Consider the following 19709-nt stretch of genomic DNA (forward strand, 5'->3'; position numbering starts at 1 on the left):
CAGGTTTGGAGTCCCTCTCACTAACTCCAGTCGCTGCAACTAAACAAGTGTTTACTGATTTTTGTCGTTGTTGTTCATATTAAGCCTGCCTTGCTCTGAAACACAGCCTATCTTGAAATGGTTGCATTGCTCTCCTTGTTCCTCTCCCCTTTCTTGGAAAAGGGAGAAGTTGCTTTGCCAAAGCCAAGCTCCCCAACTGGGTAGCCTTTCTTCATGTTGTTGGGAGAGAAAGGAGGGGAAGCGATCCCAGTTGGAGAAATCTAGGTACAAGCATCCTAGCACCTTTTGTCTTCATGGATGGGAGGCACCCCAAGAAACCGGCATCTTCTCTCCAAATCCCCTTGATCCTGAAATTGTTTAACATACATCAAATGGAAATGTTCTTGTTTACCAAAGGTGCTCCACCTTGCTACCCCTTGATCTTGCCATCTCTCCCCCTGCAATCACTGCCCACGTTCCCACGGTCTTCCATGGCTGTTGCAAAAGTGCAGTTCAAGAATCCATGTGACATCTTCCTCTTCCACAAAGTAGCTGCCTGGTTTTGTTTTATTTTTCAAATATAGCTATATTATACGGAGAGCTTTTACGATCAATACATTGAGGGTAGGAGGGTGGGGGAGAAAGAACCCTGAATGCTTAACCACAAAAGGGGTTTAGTATCTCATAAAGTGAAATACTTATCTATAAATATATATAGAAATATATAGGCCTATATCAGCTCTTTCTTCCTCGATGGCTGCAGTTCCTTATGCAATGACATTGTTGACGTTTCACTTCCTGAAATGTATGCAGCTCTGGGGTTCCCAGCCCCTTCCTCTCTTGCTTGAGATTGTGCTGCAGGTTCTTTTGCCTTTGAGAGTGAAGTGAAGGGGAGGGGATGGGACAAGAAAGACAGAGAGAGATGCATCTGCTTAACTGGTAAGCCAACCAATCATTCACCGAAGTGCTCCTGTGAGCAGGTCCTCACAAGCTAGCATTTTGCCGGTCCCGTGGTTCCCGTGGCCCTGTGTTGATACCACAGGCCTGGGTGAGCTGTGGCGTTTCATCTTTGTATTCTGCTATTTTTAAAATAAAAGTAAATACATACAACCTTGGCACTTATCAACTTGTTCTTTCAGCCACTGTTCTTACCAAACATTATAATGTGCCTTTTATTTATGCTGCAACTGTAACATTAAAATATTAACAAGAACAAGCTGTTTGCATTTTCTCGCTCCCTTTTTGCTTGGTGTGGTTCTCAGAGCAGATCTCCCTTTTGGATTCTGGGCAATTCTACTGAATTCTGCTTTTTTCCATCCTTCTGCTTGATGCTTTCCTCCCCCCCCCCCCCCCCCGTTGTTGACACGTATACCCACACACCCTCAAGTCACAAAAGATGACTTTGGTCTTCCCTATGGGCTGAAACATTTCCAAGTTCAGCTTCATTTGGTAAAATAAGTCCAAGGACATAACTCCATCCACTGGTTCCCCCTCTCTTGGAATAGTTGTTGTGCTCTTTCACCTCTCCGACAGCCCCTGAACCCCCTTGTTGCACATTAATAATATCAATATGTCTCTGCTTGAATGGGAAACTTTTGGGTTGCTTCCAAGTATGTCTATGCTGGTGGTTTTCAAACTGTTGTGGCGGAAGCCTGGGCTTCCTTGGAGGTTTATTAGTGGTTTCCTAAGGAGGATATTGGTCATGGCAGACAAACTTCCCCAGTGGCTTGCCCATTGCTTCTGATTTGCTTCCCCTCTAAAGCCTAGCCGCTTGCAAGTGTGTTAAATGTGTGATAGGGTTTGTTTGCTGTTCATGCAAGGCAATAACAAGGCAAAGTATCTGCCAGTATTCTGTGTCGTCAGAGTCTATCCAGCAGTTTCCAAACTTACCGTGGTTGTGGCATCCTGTCACAGTGGTGCCATGTTGTGGGAGGACAAGATGCTCACCAGCGTCCCCCAAATTGCACATGATCCTGGCCCAGCCAAGATGGCGGCACCCAGGAGAGCTGGGAAGAAGAGGCCGCCAAGGACATCCCATGGCTCCCCTGTGAGTGGTTTGAGAACTACTGGGCTATGCTCTCAAAACACTCCCTCAAATCCTCTGCAATATGTCAGTGTTGTGTAGCAAGAAGAAAAGGGATCATGAAACAAACTGAGGTGGAGACGCTTTGAACAACTCAGCTCGGCGCCTTTTGACAGGTTGCTGTCGCCTGCCACCGCTGCCTTCTGTCCAACCTGAACACTTCAGAAGCACAAGAAAGTAACAGAAGAGTTGAGAGAGAATTAGCCAGATTTATAGTTTTATGTCACCGTGTATTGTGGCCAGAACCTAGTGCTGAACAATGGGCTAAACAAGTGGGGAACAAGGTGGAGAAATTGCACCTGCCTTGGAATTGCAAAACTTGCTAAAAGTAAATGAATGCTTATAACAGAGCCAGTATGTGAGGAATGTGGCATAGACCATGGCTGAGGGTATTTCTGTAAGCAAGTTTTGACTTTTGCACTGAAAGGAGGAAATAGAAACCTGTATTCCTTAAAGGAAATTTAAAAATTGCTCTCTTGCTCTTTCTTCTACATCAGTGTTTCTCAAGGTTTGTCCTCCGCCGTACCACTTTACATGGTCCACCTATTCAAACTATTCAAAGTACCACTGGAAGTAACTGGCAATGACATCATCACCAGTTACTTCTGGGTTGGGAGGCCAGGTGTGACATGGCAGCCACCAGTAAGGAGTTGAGGAGGAAGAGAGGGATTTTTTGAGCACAGAAAAGCATCCTTTGGAGCTCTGCCCACCAAGCTAAGTCTCCTACTGCTGTTTGTTGCATCATGTTCCTGGTCTCACTTCTGCACAGCAGAGGTCCTACAAGTACCAGCAGATACCACCTCAAGTACCACTGGTAGTACCTGCACCACTGGTTGAGAATCACTGCTTTACATCAACAGTAATTATTTGCATTAACAGTCATGCCCCACCTTTCCCTCCAGAGTGGCTCCAAAGCCCTTCTGTTTCACAACAAGCCTGTGAGGTGAGTTAAGCTGAGAGCTTGTACCTGGCTCAAGGACACCAAATGAGATTCCTGCCTGATAGCAGATTTGAACCTGCTAAGTAACAAGACATGGTCAAAAGCACACCTGAAGCCTCATTGACACATCAGGATCACCCCCACATGCTTACCTAAGGAGCACCTCAAACCTTTGCTTGCTTGATTGCATTAGTTTGTATCTCCTTGACCATTTGACATTTAATTTCCATGATGGCAGCAGCTCCAAAAAGGGTATAATTCAATCCTGAGAGTGCAATCGGCAAAAAGCCACTATACCCCATTCTGGCTATACAGATGCCTCTGGAGGGAGGGAGCGAAAGAGAGAGTACTCACTTTGCATGGGAAGGAGCACCTGCCAGTCTAAACAAGAACCCAAGAGGTTTGTGGTATGTCTTCAGGTAGGCAGATGTCTGATTTTCTCTGTGCCACAAGCTTGGCAGCTACTTCCAGGCGAGATTCTCTACTTTGGGCCTGGGATACCTGGTGCAACTCTTCTCCTCCCACCTCCTACCTAGCAGCCCAGATGATATTCCCATTTTCTCAGAAGAGGATCCTGCTTTGGGACAGGTATTGACTCCCCTTACAAGACTGCATATCTACCTCTATACCGTTTGGCAACCTTCAGGACTGCGCCCAAATGTTTTAGATTCTGATTGTTAAGTCTGATTCTGGGGGTTTGGGTTGGATATTTGGTCTCATACAGGATGGGTTCCTTCCAGCCTACGCAGCTTTAGAGGGCAGACAGCTTCAATGGAGAGAGGGAGGCAGGCACAGGCACGTCTGTTGCCATGATCCCACAGCCTGTGCATCTCCACTGCACAAATACCTGCAAGTAAGAAACAAGTAAGAAACAGTGGGTCCACATGCTGTGCTGTGCTTCCTGAGCTTTCACATCTGTGATCTGCTTCCACCAGTGTCTCTATGCAAAGTGTGAACTGGCAATGGGACATTTGCCAAGGCAACCAAATATGTCATATGTCAACCAAATATGTCTAGGCTATGTCATGATGGAGACAAAGGTCATTACTGTCTGGCTCTGCTGGGCATGGTTAAGTAGCCTGTGTCCTGCAAACATTTTCAGACATGCGATGTGACAATCTCTCAAGGCTTTTGTGGACAGTGAAACCTCCATTTAATAGACTCCAGAAACAATGGACTTTTTTTGCTTCGTTAAAATCGAGTCATGTACGTTTTGCACAGGTGTATCTTAATTGACTTCAATACATTTTGGTTTTACAGACTTTTGGCATTAATGGACACCCCTTCCTCCCGTTAGTCTGTTAAATTGAGGTTTTACTGTAGTTTGTTAGTGGAAGCTGCTATTTTAATGAGCATTGATGGCCTTTGACTGTCAGTGGCTACTAGCTTGTTGACTCTCGTTCCCCCCTCCCCTACACTCTGTAGCCAGAGAATGAGTTGCTGTGTGAGCTGGTGCTGGGCTATACATCAGTGGCAAAGTGCTTGATCTGGCATATAGAGACATCCCCAGTGGGGCAAAGAGAAATTCCTGTCTGAAACCCTGGTCAGTCACTGCCATCAGTACCAATGGCACTGAGCTAAATGGTCCAATAGTCTGATTGATTTAAGGCAACTTCCTATGGCACAATTGTACAGAGTAGCATTGCCTGTTTCCAGTAGCATCACCAGGTTTGCTAGACCAGCACGTCACCCCCATGGTGAACTTCCTCCCATGCAGTGAGTGGTGCAATGGCACGGGTCATGGGTGTGGTGATGTACCATTGCCCAGCCTCGCTGGTTTTTTGGCTATAACTTTTGATAGAACACAGATATTTCAATGTGGTTTTTTTCATTGTATTCTGCTGTAAATTATGCCACAAATGGTATATAACGTGATGGTTTTATTCCTGCAAATCACATTTTTAGCCATTTTGGTCCCTAGTGGTGTCACCCCCAGGGTGTCACCTTATTAACACCTGATTGCAGTGGTTTTCAAACTCTCTGGGAGAGTTTGAACCACAGTAAGTCTCGGTGGGAGCAGGGAGGAAGGTAACGACACGATCCCCAGGATCACATCACTAAGGGAGACTGCGGGGACTGGGATGCACTCACCAGTCCTGCAGCAGGCTGTTGAAGGTGCGAGGAGCCCCATGCGAGCGTCTGCAGGGCTTCCCATGTCTTCAAAAGTGAAAGCACGATCGCTCCACTTTCACTTCTGGTGAGCTGGGGAGCCCTGCAGATGCTCGTGCAGGGCTCCTTGCACCCCAGGACGGCTGCTGCAGGGACTAGTGAGTGCATCCCAGTGCCTACAGCACCGTTAGAGACGAGATCCTAGGGGTCGCGTCGCTGCATCCTCTCTGCCTCCTTGCTGCCCCTGCCACTTATGGGGACAGAGCTCAGAGACTTCAGGCTAGGGCAGGGATACCCAAACCCTGGCCCTGGGGTCACTTGCGGCCCTCAAGGACTCCCAATTCGGCCCTCAAGGAGGCTCCAGTCTCCAGGGAGCCTCTGGCCCTCCCAGAGACTTGCTGGAGCCCACGCTGGCCTGATGCAACTGGTCTCAGCATGATGGCCAACTGTTCAACCTCTCGAATGAGCTGTGGGACAAGTGCTCTCTCCACTGCTTGCTGTTTCACATCTGGGATGCAGCAGCGGCAGCAAAGGAAAGGCTTTGTGCAAGGCCTTTTATAGGCCTTGAGCTATTGCAAGACCTTCATTCATTCATTCATATAAGTTCCATCTCTAATATATTCATTTATGTAAATTTATTCAAATTTGAAATGTAAATTAATTCTTTTTTTTTCTACCAGCCCCCAACACAGTGTCAGAGAGATGATGTGGCCCTCCTGCCAAAAAGTTTGGACACCCCTGGGCTAGGGCATTGCAATGGCCCAGTTTGAAAACCACTACCTTATTGGTTCCATGCTGTGTCATAATATCTTATTAGCTCTTTGAATAATCAGTCTCATTGATCTGTTTTGAATTAAGGAAATGTATTTTTTTGTTACATAACACAGTTGCATTTTTGTTTTCTGGTTTTTTGGCATAACTTTTGAGAGAATTGAGATCTTACTCCAGTTTTTTTCATTACATTCTGCTGTAAATTGAACATTGAATGGTGTGTAACATGGTGGTATTATTCCTACAAACCATGATTTTAGCTATTTTGGTCACTAGTGTGCTTCACCACCCCGCCATGCATATCACCTGTTGCAGCCCGCAGCCCCCTAGTGACACTACTGCCTGTTTCATTCCAGTCTTCACTCCCTACCCACCCTCAATTTGGTATTATTTGTAGATAGATCCTTCAAAAGCACCACCAGTCTCCTGTGCTCTCTCTGCTCACAAGGAAGCTGATCTAGGAAAAGACTGCCCTCAAAATTAAGTCATTTCTGCCCAATGTTGCATATATGTGTACACCTGTGGGCTGAGCAGAAATGGGTGAACTATTATTTGGGGAAGTGATGCAGTGCGAGGGCTTGTAAGGCAAATTGCAGATGATTCTGTGAAGAACAACAGTAAGAAGTTTGGAAGGCAAGATGAGAGGAAAAATTCTCAAGTATGTACAGCTTCAGATGGCATAGTTCCTCAATCAAGAACACTAGGACAGTGTTTCTCAAACTGTGGATCAGGACCCATTGGGTGGGTCATGAGCCAATTTCAGGTGGGACCCCATTCATTTCAATGTTTTATTTTTAATATATTAGACTTGATGCTACCGTGGTATGCGACTGCATTTGGGGAAGTGTTACAGACCTGTACTACTGTGTAGCTACTATGTATATTCGCTTAACAATTATAGTAAATGGAACTTACTCCTGGATACGTGGGTAGGATTGCAGCCTAGGATTGTTAAAAATTTTCCTGCTTGATTACATCACTTCCACTCATGACATCGCTTCTGGTGGGTCCTGACAGATTTTCGTTCTAAAAAATGGGTCCCAGTGCTAAATGTGTAAGAACCACTGGTCTAGGAAATTAGGGCAAACCCTTTGCATAAATTATCAAGGATGATGGCCTGGGTGTTCCACTACATTTCACCAAGCCAAAGAACTGCCAGTGGCTGTGGTTTCCCAGAAAGAGTGCACACAGTAACATGCATGTTTGAATCTATGTGCTGATCTCTGTGTGGTTCTCATGCTCAATTTTACACCAAAGGGCATTTTGTCATCCACTATGACAACACAGAGAAGCTCTGAGGGCAAAGTTCAGAGGCAAGGGCTAGCTGTGATGCATTTCTGGTGCTTATAAAAGCTATAAAATAATGAAGGATAGTTGACTTTTCCTTAGTGAGAGTGAGTGAGAAAGAAAATAGAAATTCAAAACAGCTGGAGTAAGAGTAAGCAAGCAGCCGGAAACTGGTTTTTATTTATTTATCACATTTGTATCCTGTCCTTCCTTGAGGCCCTGTTTGTGATGTCCTGAGTCAGTTCCTCTGTCACTTCAAGAAGCATTAATCTGCCAAGAATTCCCACCCCCTCTCCACAAGGGGGCTGGATTGTGTTAGCAGTTTCCTTGTTGGCTTTGTTCTCTGAGCAATCCCTCTAAGAGCCTGGTCTGATCCAACAAGGCTCTTATATTCTCACCACTTTACTGCATCATAAAATGAGAACAAGACTGTCTTGGCAGAAGAGGGAGGGAATCTGCACTGATGCTCCACAGAACGGCCACAGTGGGAGAGGAAAGGACCCTAGAGAGATGCAAGAATAAAATGAAAGGCTTCCAAATAATAGATATTTCTCGATCTAGAAACGGAGCGCAGGGACTAGATATTGCACAGCACCCCTCCTGCCAGGAAAATGTGCTAAGAAGGTACCTGGAAGCCTGGAGCTGATGCTCACATCCATGTACCTTTGCGTATTGCTCTATCTATGCTTTGACTCTTTGAAGCATGTGTGAATGAACTCCTCTGAAAAGCAGAATAGGTAGGGAGGATATGAATGAGGCCTTAGATACGAACATGTGAAACTGCCTTTTATGGAATCAGATCATTGGTCCCTTTAGCTCAGTACCATCTTTAGTAACAGACAGTGGTCCTTTTAGCTCAGTACCATCTTTAGTAACAGACAGTGGCTCTCCAGTTCATTTTCTCAAGGGTCACTAATGCTTAAGTAGGTTAATTGGTGGAGGGGGATTCAAACAGTAGTGCTGTCGTTTACGGGCATTTAACAGTAGAGCTGTCATTTTTTAAAAAAATGGTACTTTCTAACAACTAGTAGCTTTTTTTGTTACATTGCAAGTAACGGTGCACATCTTTCAACATCTCCGAAAACATTTGTAACATGCACATTTATTTAAATATAATCATCTAATCAGTCAGTGAATTAAAACTTCTCTAGATTTATTCTATAGGGTTTGTAGGCATTCCCTTGACAGCAATGCATCCTAACCTGCCCTTCTTTCAGTGCACCACATGATGGCAGCATTGCTCCACAGGTATTCAGCACACTTTGTCCAAGTGAAGTTTTCAGGAAGACAGTCCTTCTCCATCTTCCTGAGTGCTGGGACCAATAATCTGCAAAGTTCTCTCCAGTGTGCACCAGAATACCGAGGAATTTGTGTTTTTCTTGTAAAGCCCATTTCTGTATAGCTTGCGCTCAATTGTCCCATATATCAGAATTTTAATACTGTGCTCAAATACATGTGTACTTGTGCAGTGCACTCACCCTATAGAGCACAAACAGCAGTTTGATATCTGAGACTGATAGCTGGGGGATGAGATGCTAAACACCTTCTCTTGAGCTATGGTCTTGGCTGGTCTTTTGCAATGCTCTCCCCTTGTCACTGTCATTGGCATGCCCCTGCATGACTCAGTCACTGACATCATCGGCCTGTCATCACAAGCAATAGAGTGGCCCCTACCTACTCTGGTGACTCACCCCTAGGGATATAAATGTACCTAAGTTTGAAATTAAAAGAAAAAGGGAAGCACTCCCCCCCTCCCCAGCCTGATGCAGACTGCTTACTCAATGGCCTCCAGGAGCCATGGACTGTTGAGATGTTGGTGGAACAACCACAGAAGGTGTTGTGTTGAGAAGGGAGTTGGCATGCTTGAGCCAACTGGGCACTCAGTGGAATTCACCACAAAATGTCACCTCTCCCCAACCTAGACCCTGCCTCCACTTTAGGTAGAGTGACAGCCCAATCCTATGGTCAGACTGCGCTGCCAGAACTCACATTCTGGTGGCGCAGCCTGACTTATGGTGTCACAAAATACAACACTCCACAGCACACTGCCAGATTGTTGCCAGATACATCAGGTGGTGCTGATCATGTTGGTAGCAACCTTCCTAGACCCTCTAGTGCCGTTATCAGCAAATGAGGGTGAATTGTGGGCAGAGAAGGGGAGGATCAGGGCACTCTGTGGGAAGAACTGGGGGTGGGGAGGAGGCCAGAGGGGGTGATTAGGCAAAGTGGAGCACACCAGACCTTATCCCCTCTTTTTAACACCCCCCCTTTCTCTCCATTGGCATATGCCACCAAAAAAGGTGGCATATGTCCAAGTTCAACACAACTGCAGGGGCTCCCCCCCCCCCACACACACACACACTTTCACCCAAGCAGGAAAGGGGCAAGGGAGTCTAGCTTCTCACTGCTGCCAGGAATGGGGCTTGTTGTAGCTCAGTGGAGCTTGTTCTTGTTGCTCTGATGCAAAATGATAATCTTCCACTCTAGGAAATGCATGGCTTGCTGATGAATGGGGGCCCTTGCCTTTGCACCAACTGTGCTGATGAATAGGATTCTGTCCCTGGCACCAGCGCCTAACAGGAGTTGATGGTTATTGGTAGCATTAATCAGGGTGATCAGATCGCTCCTACCAACCCTCCAGGAAAGCATGGCATTGGAGATGAATATGCAGTCATCTTGATATCTTGCTTTTTCTAGGCGCCTCGGGGAGGATAACTTGAAAACAGCTTCACATAAACATAAGTACTTTAGTACTGGCAATGCCTCACCAGTTATGGGCCTTTTCCTGAAAAGTAAAGGCTTGCTGAAAGGAAGATGTCAGGATCTACAGCCACTCACTGGCTTCCTTTGAAGTGCATCAGAGTGAAATGAGTAACCTGGAGCAGGTTGCATGGCCATTCCTCAACTTGCAGTAAGTGGTGCTATTTCTTTAGCTCCAGGGATGTCATGGAAACTTCAAGGGGTGATCTAGCGCAGCCCACAATGTTTCTCAGGCTTCAGCATCAACATCAAAATGTTTCTCAGACTTCAGGTTCAGCATCATGGGGTAGTAGCTGAGGCTAAGTACCGATATCCTCAAGATCACCTCTGCACCCATAGCCTTAGTGCTGTAGTGGCAGAGGAACTCTATCAGCCAAAAGAATTGCTCTGTTATCACCCATCTGCCAAGATAAGCTTCACCACAACCTTTAAGGGGTACCCACATAGGAAGGGGCCTATGCGCAGCAGTTTGTTGAGAGCCCCTGAAACTTGGAGATGAGCCTGCCACCACCAGACAGCTTTCAACGTTTTAGGTGAATTCACACAGGCCCTGCCTGCTATGGTCTGTTGCTGCAGTAGTGAGTCAAATGGTTTCCAGTGCATTGTGTTTCTTTTTCCAACCAGCTCCTTGCTTAGGGAATCTTTTTCACATCACCTGTACCTCCAAAAATGGCAGCCAAGAGTGGTAATGCACAATCGCGAATCATGCCTTTCCATCACCCTACATCCCGCCATAAGGAAAGCTCAGTACCTTCTACATACATTCATTTATAGGCTGCAGGAAAGATGCTGCATCTGATGTGCAGTTATCACCTGACAGTCATTGGAAATCCAGATTTTTGTGGGTGCACAAAAGCACAGCCATCCTCCATCTTTGTTAAGGTAAAAACGGAAAACAACATCATTTTTAATGCAGAAGTTTTCAGAATCCTAAAATCTACGTCAGAAGCATGTTCAGGGTGTAATTATAGAGTAGTATGCATTGCATCTCCAACTCCCCTCATTCTGTTAAGTGGCCATCTCTTTGCTGAAGCAGAGGCCTTGCTTTGAACAGTTTTGTGATGATCACCTGTTGAACTTCTGATGCTATCCTCACTGCCATGTCTCTTGATTTCTGCCTTGGTATTTTATGCCACTATAAAGGTAGACGGTCTTTGCCTGTCGAGAGGGAAAAGGCGACTGAATGGAGTGCAAATGGGGAAAGGGCATAATTTTCCAGGGCCTCCATCTATCTGAAATCGAGGCCATTCTGCACTCCAGATCCACATGTTCAGGACTGCAGCCTTCTGAATTGGTTACTGTGTGTGCCAAACTCCCCGCGCAACAGTTTCTGTTCCTTGTCCCATCACCAGTCTGTTTTTCTTTGTAAATGGGTTTCATTAAGCTGTAAAAGCTCTGCTTTTTCTATCTGGTTGCCTCGGGGATCCAGGCTTGTAAAACAGCTCCTGAAGCAGCATGACAGATGCCTGGTGCTGAGCCCCACTTGGGATTCTCAGACCCATCAATCCAAGCTGAATGAAGACGGCACCTGGAGAGGTCGTGGGTCAGCGTCCAAAAAGCCCGGCCTCTCCCCAGTGCCCCCACAAACCACAATAAACAAGCAATTAGCCACCAACCCCCAGCAGAGCTTAAAGAACCATTTTGGTGGATTTATCCTCGCAATAACGGCACAATAGGCTCAGCCAGGGATGGTACCGTCTCGGTCAGGGACTACTGTAGGTCCCACTCTGCTCGTCACCGGGAGGTGCCGCAGGCCCCTCTTGGCGTATGCGCTGCCTTCCAAGTGGCTGCCACTGCTGTCATCAATCCCACCCCACGTTCCCCAGCTCCAGCGTGGAGATATAAAGGCAGTGCCAGCAAGAGGGGGAACCAGCAAGAGGGGGAGGCGGGCAGGGAAGTGGGGAGCAGCAGGCCTCAAGCATGGAAGTCACCCGCCTTTTGCTTGTGCTGACTTTGTTCACAGGCAGCCTGAGGTCAAGCCGAGGCCTTGATGAGGGACTGAGCTCCCAGGAGCTCCTAGCTGAGGAGCCCAACGGCTATCTGGAGAGACTCCTGGACTGGATGGTAAGTGATAAAGGGCTCTCAAGTCCACTATGGGGTGTGTGGGGGAGTATGATTGATTTCTTATTTCTGTCTGTTTCCTGCTGTTTCTCCAAGGAACTTAGGGCAGCATTGAGACTTTTCAACAAACTAGGAAGTTAACAGGCAACAGTAGTCCTAGCTTCTGCTTCCAGCTAAGAGCCGTCCAGGGCCAAGTGTTTGCAAATGAACTCAGAGTGAGAACGGGCATCCACTTACAGCGGCCAGTTTCCAGTTGCTTCACTGGAAGCAGGGGGCAACCCCCAAAGGGAGAGGGAGGCGTTGTCTTAATTAGAGGGATGCCAAAATCAAGGAGATTTGGTGTTCGCTACCTGGCTGGGCAAAGAAGGGAGCAAGCCGTGCTCTGGTCTGGGGCTCGGCTGGTGATGTGGATCATGAAGGAGGAGAAAGCAGCTGTTGGGTCAGAGAGACAGAGATGAATCCTAACTATATGTTAGGATCGTATCGTCAGCAGGGGAAATACGTCAAAATGTCAGTAGGGGAAAGCAAGTATGGGGAATTCCCTTCATCGGGATCCTCAAGCCATTTATTTCTGCACCCAGCCAATACAGAAAAACCAAATGAAGGGCAGCCCCACTCTTGTATCTTAATGGGGCTAGAAGGGAGGAGCAGGGCTGAGCTCCTGTCCTTTGGGGACCTGATGGGGTTGGACCTTCGCCACCAGTTGCCCTTTCATCCTCCCCTGCGGGGAATTAAAAGGGAAAGAGCTCTGACTAGATCCTACTATCTTCTAAAAGCTCTCAGTGAACCTGCCCCTCAGCCTCACTACTACGGGACTGTCCCAAAGATCCCCACATGTTGTCTTAGGGCACAATCCTAACCAGGTCTACCCAGAAGTAAGTCTTATTTTGTTTGATGGGGCTTATTCTCAGGAAAGTGTGGTTAGGACTGCAGCCTTAGTGAGACAGGGCAAAGAGAAAGATGGACAGGACGGTGGGTTTGATCTTTGGACAGGCAGCAGCAACCATGAGAACTGTGTATTTGTCTGAGATAATGTGTGTAAAGTGTTTAAAAGCATTATTATATTATCCTAATAATTCTTATCATTCCCAGGACACCTGGATCTCAGGGCACTGTATTCAGCATCTCCAGACATACATAAATGACTGTAATTTGTAGAGTGAATTTGACTTTCCATTGTGTATGATGCTGGTTACTGTGGCACAACATTGTGTGTTCATGTGCATGTGGGGAAATGGATCAAAAGGTGGCAATCTAGCCTCCAAACTCCTAATTGCTCCTTCCTCACTTGGTCCCTTTTAAACGAAACAAGAAGTACGGGATATGCTGGGAGAGCTTCCAGCTTCCTGAGTTATTTAAAGGGACCATGCAAGGAAGGAACAGCATATGAAGCTAGGTGGCTAGATTGCTGCCTTCTGTGCACTTTGGGGGAGCCATGTACATTGGCAGCCTGGGGTGGGTTAGCATTATAGGATGGTGGATCACCTTGGGCCATCCCTGGCCTCTGAGGTGTACTTCCTGCCAGACAGATCTCCCGGAGCACCATTAAGCCATTTCTGTCCAACATAGCATATACGCAACAGGGACCAAATGTGTACACTGTGGGCTGGGCAAAAATGGGTTAAGGGAAAACAGGGAAAGTGATGTCTAACTTTTCTGCATAGGCTACATGCAAATATTTCTCAGATATGTCTCTCTTGCCCATTTGCGGGTTGTGCACTGCTCTGAATACTGTTGTAGGAAACTCACACAAGGACAAATCCTGTTCGTTGGTCTTCCTGGATCTGCTATGGTATCTTCCTCTCTCCCTATCACAACCTTATTGTATATCCCTTTCACTTTAAACATACAAAGCAAAAACATTTCTTCAAAACAGAAAAACTGGAAATAATTCATCGTGTATGCTCTTTCCACTTCTTGTTTATAGTAAGCTGTCTGAACAAACTCTAGTTCAGGGGTGTCAAACATAAGGCCCGGGGTTATGTGGCCCACAGAAGCTTTTTATCCGGCCCTCATCTGCTGTGCAGTGATTGAGGTATTACTGCTGAAAGGGCAGCTCACATGAAAATAGGGCTGTGCCGTATCTTGAAATATGATCCAGATTTGCATATTTTCTCTTCTGTCATTTGCAGCTAGTGAGTTCCTAAATGAGAAAAGGTGCTTATTTTTGGTTATGACCTGTTCAATGACATCACTTCCGGCCCTCAGCAGGCATCATGAATGCTATTCAGCCCTTGGTATGAGTTTGACACCCCTGCTCTAGTCCATTGTAAGGACTCATCAGTGCAACTCTTGCCTTGGGGGAATTGGATTAGCCATCATGCAGAATGATCACACTTTGGACATCGGCTAATGGCCAGTCAGGGCTGGCACAAGACTCTCGATGCCCCCGTGCTGGTTCAATTCCCCCCCCCCAACTGCCATATCTGTGCACCTGCATGCATGCACTCCCCCATGGATGTGGGGTATGGAGGCTAAATGAGCAGGTGTTCCCCCATTCCCACTTTCCTTTACTTAGCAGGAGTGCATGACACCACCTGATCCATCTGTGCTGTGCCGTGCCAACTGCCTGTGCTAATAAGCCCTTGGCTTTCTCTTTATCCTCACAGCAGCAAGACAATGAAGAGCACCCTGTCCAGAGCATACCCGAGGAACATCCGCTCGGCACCCTCCTCCGCTCCTTGCTCCATGCTGTGCAGAGACCTGGGCGCAGCCCATCCTTCCTGTTCCAGCCGCAAAGGTAAGGAATGGGGGGAATTTGGGTGACCAGGCAACAAGAACAAACCACTTCACAAACCACTCACTTCAAGATCCAGGATCAAATCCCCGCTCAGCCACATAGCTTTCTGGGTGACCCTTGGGCCAGTCACTATCTCTCAGCCTCACCTAGCTCATAGGGTTGTTGTGAGGACAATAGGAGGGGAAGAACTATATACACCACCCTGAACTCCTTGGAGGAAGGGCGGTATAAACATATGAATGAATGAATGAATGAATGAATGAATGAATGAATGAATGAATGAATGAATGGGCACTGCTTGCTAAAAGCTCAGAACTGGAGGGGTAACTAAACACTAGAACCAGGGACATCCACTAAAATTGAGTGTTAGGAGAGTTAGAACAGACAAGAGAAAATATTTCTTTACACAGCATGTGGTCGGTCTGTGGAACTCTTTGCCACAGGATGTGGTGATGGCGACTGGCCTGGATGCCTTGAAAAGGGGATTGGACAAGTTTCTGGAGGAAAAACCCATTACGGGGTACAAGCCATGATGTGTATGCGCAACCTCCTGATTTTAGAAATGGGCTATGTCAGAATGCCAGATGCAAGGGAGGGAACCAGAATGAGGTCTCTCGTTATCTGGTGTGCTCCCTGGGGCATTTGGTGGGCCGCTGTGAGATACAGGAAGCTGGACTAGATGGGCCTATGGCCTGATCCAGTAGGGCTGTTCTTATGTTCTTATTTCTACAGTTGGGAGTGGGACTACAGTGCCCTTCATAGCACTTTGCCCTAGCTGCGACTAGTAAACTTGCAATGAAATAGGAAAAACGGTCAAGGTCAACTGTGAAAATCTGCTTTATTTGCATAGTTTTCTGCGGGCCACGGAACGTTGCTGTTCTTGTTGCCAAGTTTAAACAGTGCTGAGTAGATGCAGCCCTAGCTAATGGCTGAATCACCCTTTATGCAGCAAATGTGTGTACTCTAGTCTGCCATTTGTGGTGGTAAACTCTGGTCAGCAATGGGTTTTCTGGTAGAGTTCCTTTGGGAGTTCTGGTAGAGTTCCTTTGGGAAGTGCATAAGGGATAGTGAGTCAGTGCCTCAATCCTTTGTCTGCAGAGGCTGCTTTCTATCTCTTCCTTTTGCCTCTAGGTTGGCAACAGGGAGGGGGGTATTCCTCAGGAGGCAGCACTGATTCTTGGTCTCTCCTATAAAGTGTGCAATGGAGAGACAAGCACAAAAACTCCAAACCTTTGTAGCTTTGGAGATGCACTGGGAATCTGCAGGCAGTATAGACCAAAGGAAGTGACTTTCCTCTGTGCAGCTATCAATTTCACCAAACCATGCTTTAAAAGAAAAAAAATGTTCAGGTTTAATCCAACCCGAATCTTCCCCATCTGATGCCTTCACTGATTTCAGAAAGCAGCAGACAAAAGGAAAAAACACAATGCACATTGACACAGATAATCTCTGTTCATATCGCTTATTGTGAACAGAGCACCGGTGAGAGTTTGGCACAGACCTAGGATTGCCTTGGGAGCAGAGTTCGGATGGAGGTTGTGTTTTGTATGAGATATGACGGCTGTTGCTATTGCACACTCCACCTGCATGGTGCTTCATGAATCCCAGATTAATCTTTGTTGTATCTGCAGGAGGCCAGTTAGATATAGATGCGGCCAAAACTCTTGGCAAATGCGCAATAGAATAGTACAGACTGTTCCGTGTCTTCCTAGCAATCCTGTGAAAATGAATGAAAAATGAATGGGTCTGCTTTTGGAGGCTGTTCGTTTTAAAACGGAAAACACAGGATACAATGGTTATAGCCGTGTTTCTCAGACTGTGGGTTGGGAACCACTAGGTGGGTGACCAATCACTTCAATATTTTATTTTTAATATATTCGACTTGATGCTACCATGGTATGTGAAATGTTGGGGAAATGTTAGACCTGCACTTTTAACAAGCTACTATGTATATTCATTTAACAATGATAGTCAATGGGACTTACTCCTGGGTAAGAGTGGGTAGGATTGCAGCCTGGGATTGTTAAAAAATTTTCCTGCTTGAGGACGTCACTTCCTGTCATGACATCACTTTTGGTGGGTCCTGACAGATTCTTATTCTAAAAAGTGGGTCCTGGTGCTAAACGTGTGAGAACCACTGGGTTATAGTACTGGGAGTGGGCACCTCCTGGAAGAATCTGTTCTCTTTTGCCATTGCCTTCGGCTGACACCCAAACCAACCCTCTTTTCATCCATGCAAATTGGTTACAGGTGGAAGCTTCAGTGACAGTCCAGAGGGGAATCAAGCTCGCTCTGTCCCTGAAGCTTTTGGGACATGCCCCTCATGTGCTCCCTGCCTTTCTCTCCTCAACCAAAGCTGCTTTTCAACCTTGGCAAGGGCTTGATTTTGGGGCTCAAACGTTCTGATGCTTATAGAGGAAAAAGTGAGGAGGAATCCTAGTTTCATGCTTAGCAGAGCCAACACCCTTTGATCACCAGGTGCTGGAAATAAGCAATAGTGTTTGGCTGTCCCTGTCATACTCCTGCTTGTGAGTGCTCACAGAATCATCTGGTTGGTTTCTGTTGAAAACAGAATGCTGAACTTCAGATAAACCTAGTTCTGATTCAGCATAGTAATTCTTTTTTTCCCTTGGGATGGGGAAAGAGGGGCAGAGCACTACTCTTCCTCCTTTCCATTCATCTGGCAGGAGTAACAGGAGAACAAGATCTGGCAAGGATGGGGCTCTAAAGAGGGCTCAAAGACAGCAGAATGGGTGAGGACTAGGAGGTGCACAGAGGCAGACACATGTGCACACTCTCCTTTTACATGCCACAAATGTGCCTCCAGGGTCTTGATCCAACATGCCGCCTTCTATCTGTTTTTCTATAGGTTTGGCCGTGATGCCAGGGGTAGTTCCAGCAATGGTGGCCGACTCAACCCGCGGGCATGGGATTCCATGGGACCCCAGTTTCTGAGCATGGCTGCTCCACAGCGCTTTGGCAAGAAAAAATGAAGCTGGAAACAGCAATGCAAAACCCAAGAACTATTGCCAACTCAATCCTGCCAGATTGGACCAAAGCCTCTCTTCCCCTTCCAGTCCTACTTCTGTCTGATCACCGCAGTTACCTGAGTGATTGACTCTACTGTTTTGGGTTTGTGCTTAGCTGGCTGTTCACAATAAATATATATAGTTGTTACATCCTCAATCCCATCAGTCATGTATACTGGCTAGATGATGTTCTCCCTTCGTCACAGGAGTATGAGAGAAGCCATAGCTCAGCGGTTTTCCATGAAAGAAGGTCCCAAATTTGGTCCCCGGCATCTCCAGTTCAGGATCACGCTTAGTAGGGTAGGGGAAAGACCTCTGGCTGACTTTGAAGCATTCGCTGGGCTGGGCTGACAGAGCTAACGCAGTATAACCCAGTGAAATGCTTCAAGGTCTCTGCCATATGCAGGCAGCTTCGTATGTTGGTATTCAAAATACTGCGTTCTGTTCTTGCCATCCCAGTTCCCGAAAAGGTTCTTGCACAGAACTGATAAATTCAGTTTCTGACAGACATAACATGCAAGCCAGATTTAAAGCATTCTGCCACAGCAAGTTCTATGATTAAGGCAACTTGAAAAAAATGCAAGCACAACCACAGATATAGAAGTAGCCATCATGCACATTTATGTTAGCTACAGTCAAGGATGGTTCTTAGATGAAACACTGTGTGAGCTTTACACTTGGGGAAAGTACACACACTGAGGATCAAGCCTGCTCTTGTGTGCACAGCACTGCCCCACCTTCTGTATAATGCCATCCTCAGTTCTCTTGGTCATGCAAAATGCGATGAAATGTTGATAACGGGTTGTATACCTTTATCTTGCACACATACCCCTCCCCAACCCAAATGTTAGGACCACTAAGCTTGCTCAGTCCTCCTCAGAGTAGTTCTGGTGGGCAGAAAGTGCCTTTACTGTTTCGTTTAATTTACAAATGCATCTACTAAAACGTCTGAGTCAGTAGGAACCACTACCTTAATTTTTGGTGGTCCTACTTTGCTTTCAAGCTGCTAGAGCAGCAATTTCCAACCAGTGTGTCACGGCACATTGGTGTGCCACGGATATTCTGCAGGAGTTTCGGGAGTGACATTTATTAGCAGAGCCACTGGGCGATGTGAACCCTCCACTAGCACCATGGTGTGCCTTGTGAATTGTAAAAAACAACTCTAATGGTGTGCTTGACAATTTTAGAGCCTTGTCAGTGAGCCATGAGATGAAAAAGGCTGAAAATTGCTGTGCTAGACACTGAGCCACCTGAGTTTGCTTTTAGTATGTACAAAGGTATTTCCCCTGTGTGTAGGGGAGGGGGACATACACACGAGCATTTTACACTGTCACTCTACAGACTTGAAACAAAATGAAGGACTTTCCCAAGTTCACATAATGCACAGAAGTCATTGATTTGCAAGATGTAATGATCACTAGCCTAAATACTTGGGTTGTTTTACACACATGCAAAAAAAAAAAATGCCCAGAAGCACACAATCTCTCATGTCTGGAAAGCTCTGCCTAAAAGGCACAGAAGACAAAACCTCTTGATGAATACTGCATCATGCACTACTTGTGTGACTATCCCTGTACAAACACTGTCAGAAAAAGTGGTTTTTCCTAGTTGCAGAGGCTGCCTGTGGGGGGGGGGAGGGGTTTTGTACATATGAATGCTGCCCCAGGGGAAGAAACTTGTGAGAAAAATGGCAATTGGAAAGAAAATTATTTGGCAGGACTGGTGTTTGTTTGGGGCCCAGACCCTACCTACATTGTGCTCAGCTTGGACAAATCATTTGCCTTCATCTGATCCAAAATCCTTGTTTCCAGCGGCAGGGGCGAGGTCAGCCACGTGCTTCTGTGAAGCTTACAAGCATGGCGTCAGCACTCCCCTAATGTTTCTACATCTGAATACCAGCTCCAGGGGGTAATGCCTCTGAAAGTACAGGTCCCATTTAGATACTGTGGC

At 46.5% G+C, this 19709-nt stretch overlaps 1 protein-coding gene across 1 annotated transcript; it reads left to right on the plus strand.

Annotated features, from left to right (window-relative positions):
- The first annotated feature begins 11849 nt into the window (after positions 1-11849).
- Positions 11850-17723, plus strand: NPFF (neuropeptide FF-amide peptide precursor). Its single transcript, XM_066612817.1, has 3 exons — positions 11850-11993; positions 14600-14730; positions 17600-17723. Exons 1-3 carry the CDS (start codon positions 11850-11852, stop codon positions 17721-17723), a joined length of 399 nt encoding a protein of 132 aa, XP_066468914.1.
- The last annotated feature ends 1986 nt before the right edge of the window (positions 17724-19709 follow it).

Source organism: Tiliqua scincoides, chromosome 2 (assembly GCF_035046505.1).
Source record: "Tiliqua scincoides isolate rTilSci1 chromosome 2, rTilSci1.hap2, whole genome shotgun sequence".
Taxonomy (NCBI): Eukaryota; Metazoa; Chordata; class Lepidosauria; order Squamata; family Scincidae; genus Tiliqua; species Tiliqua scincoides.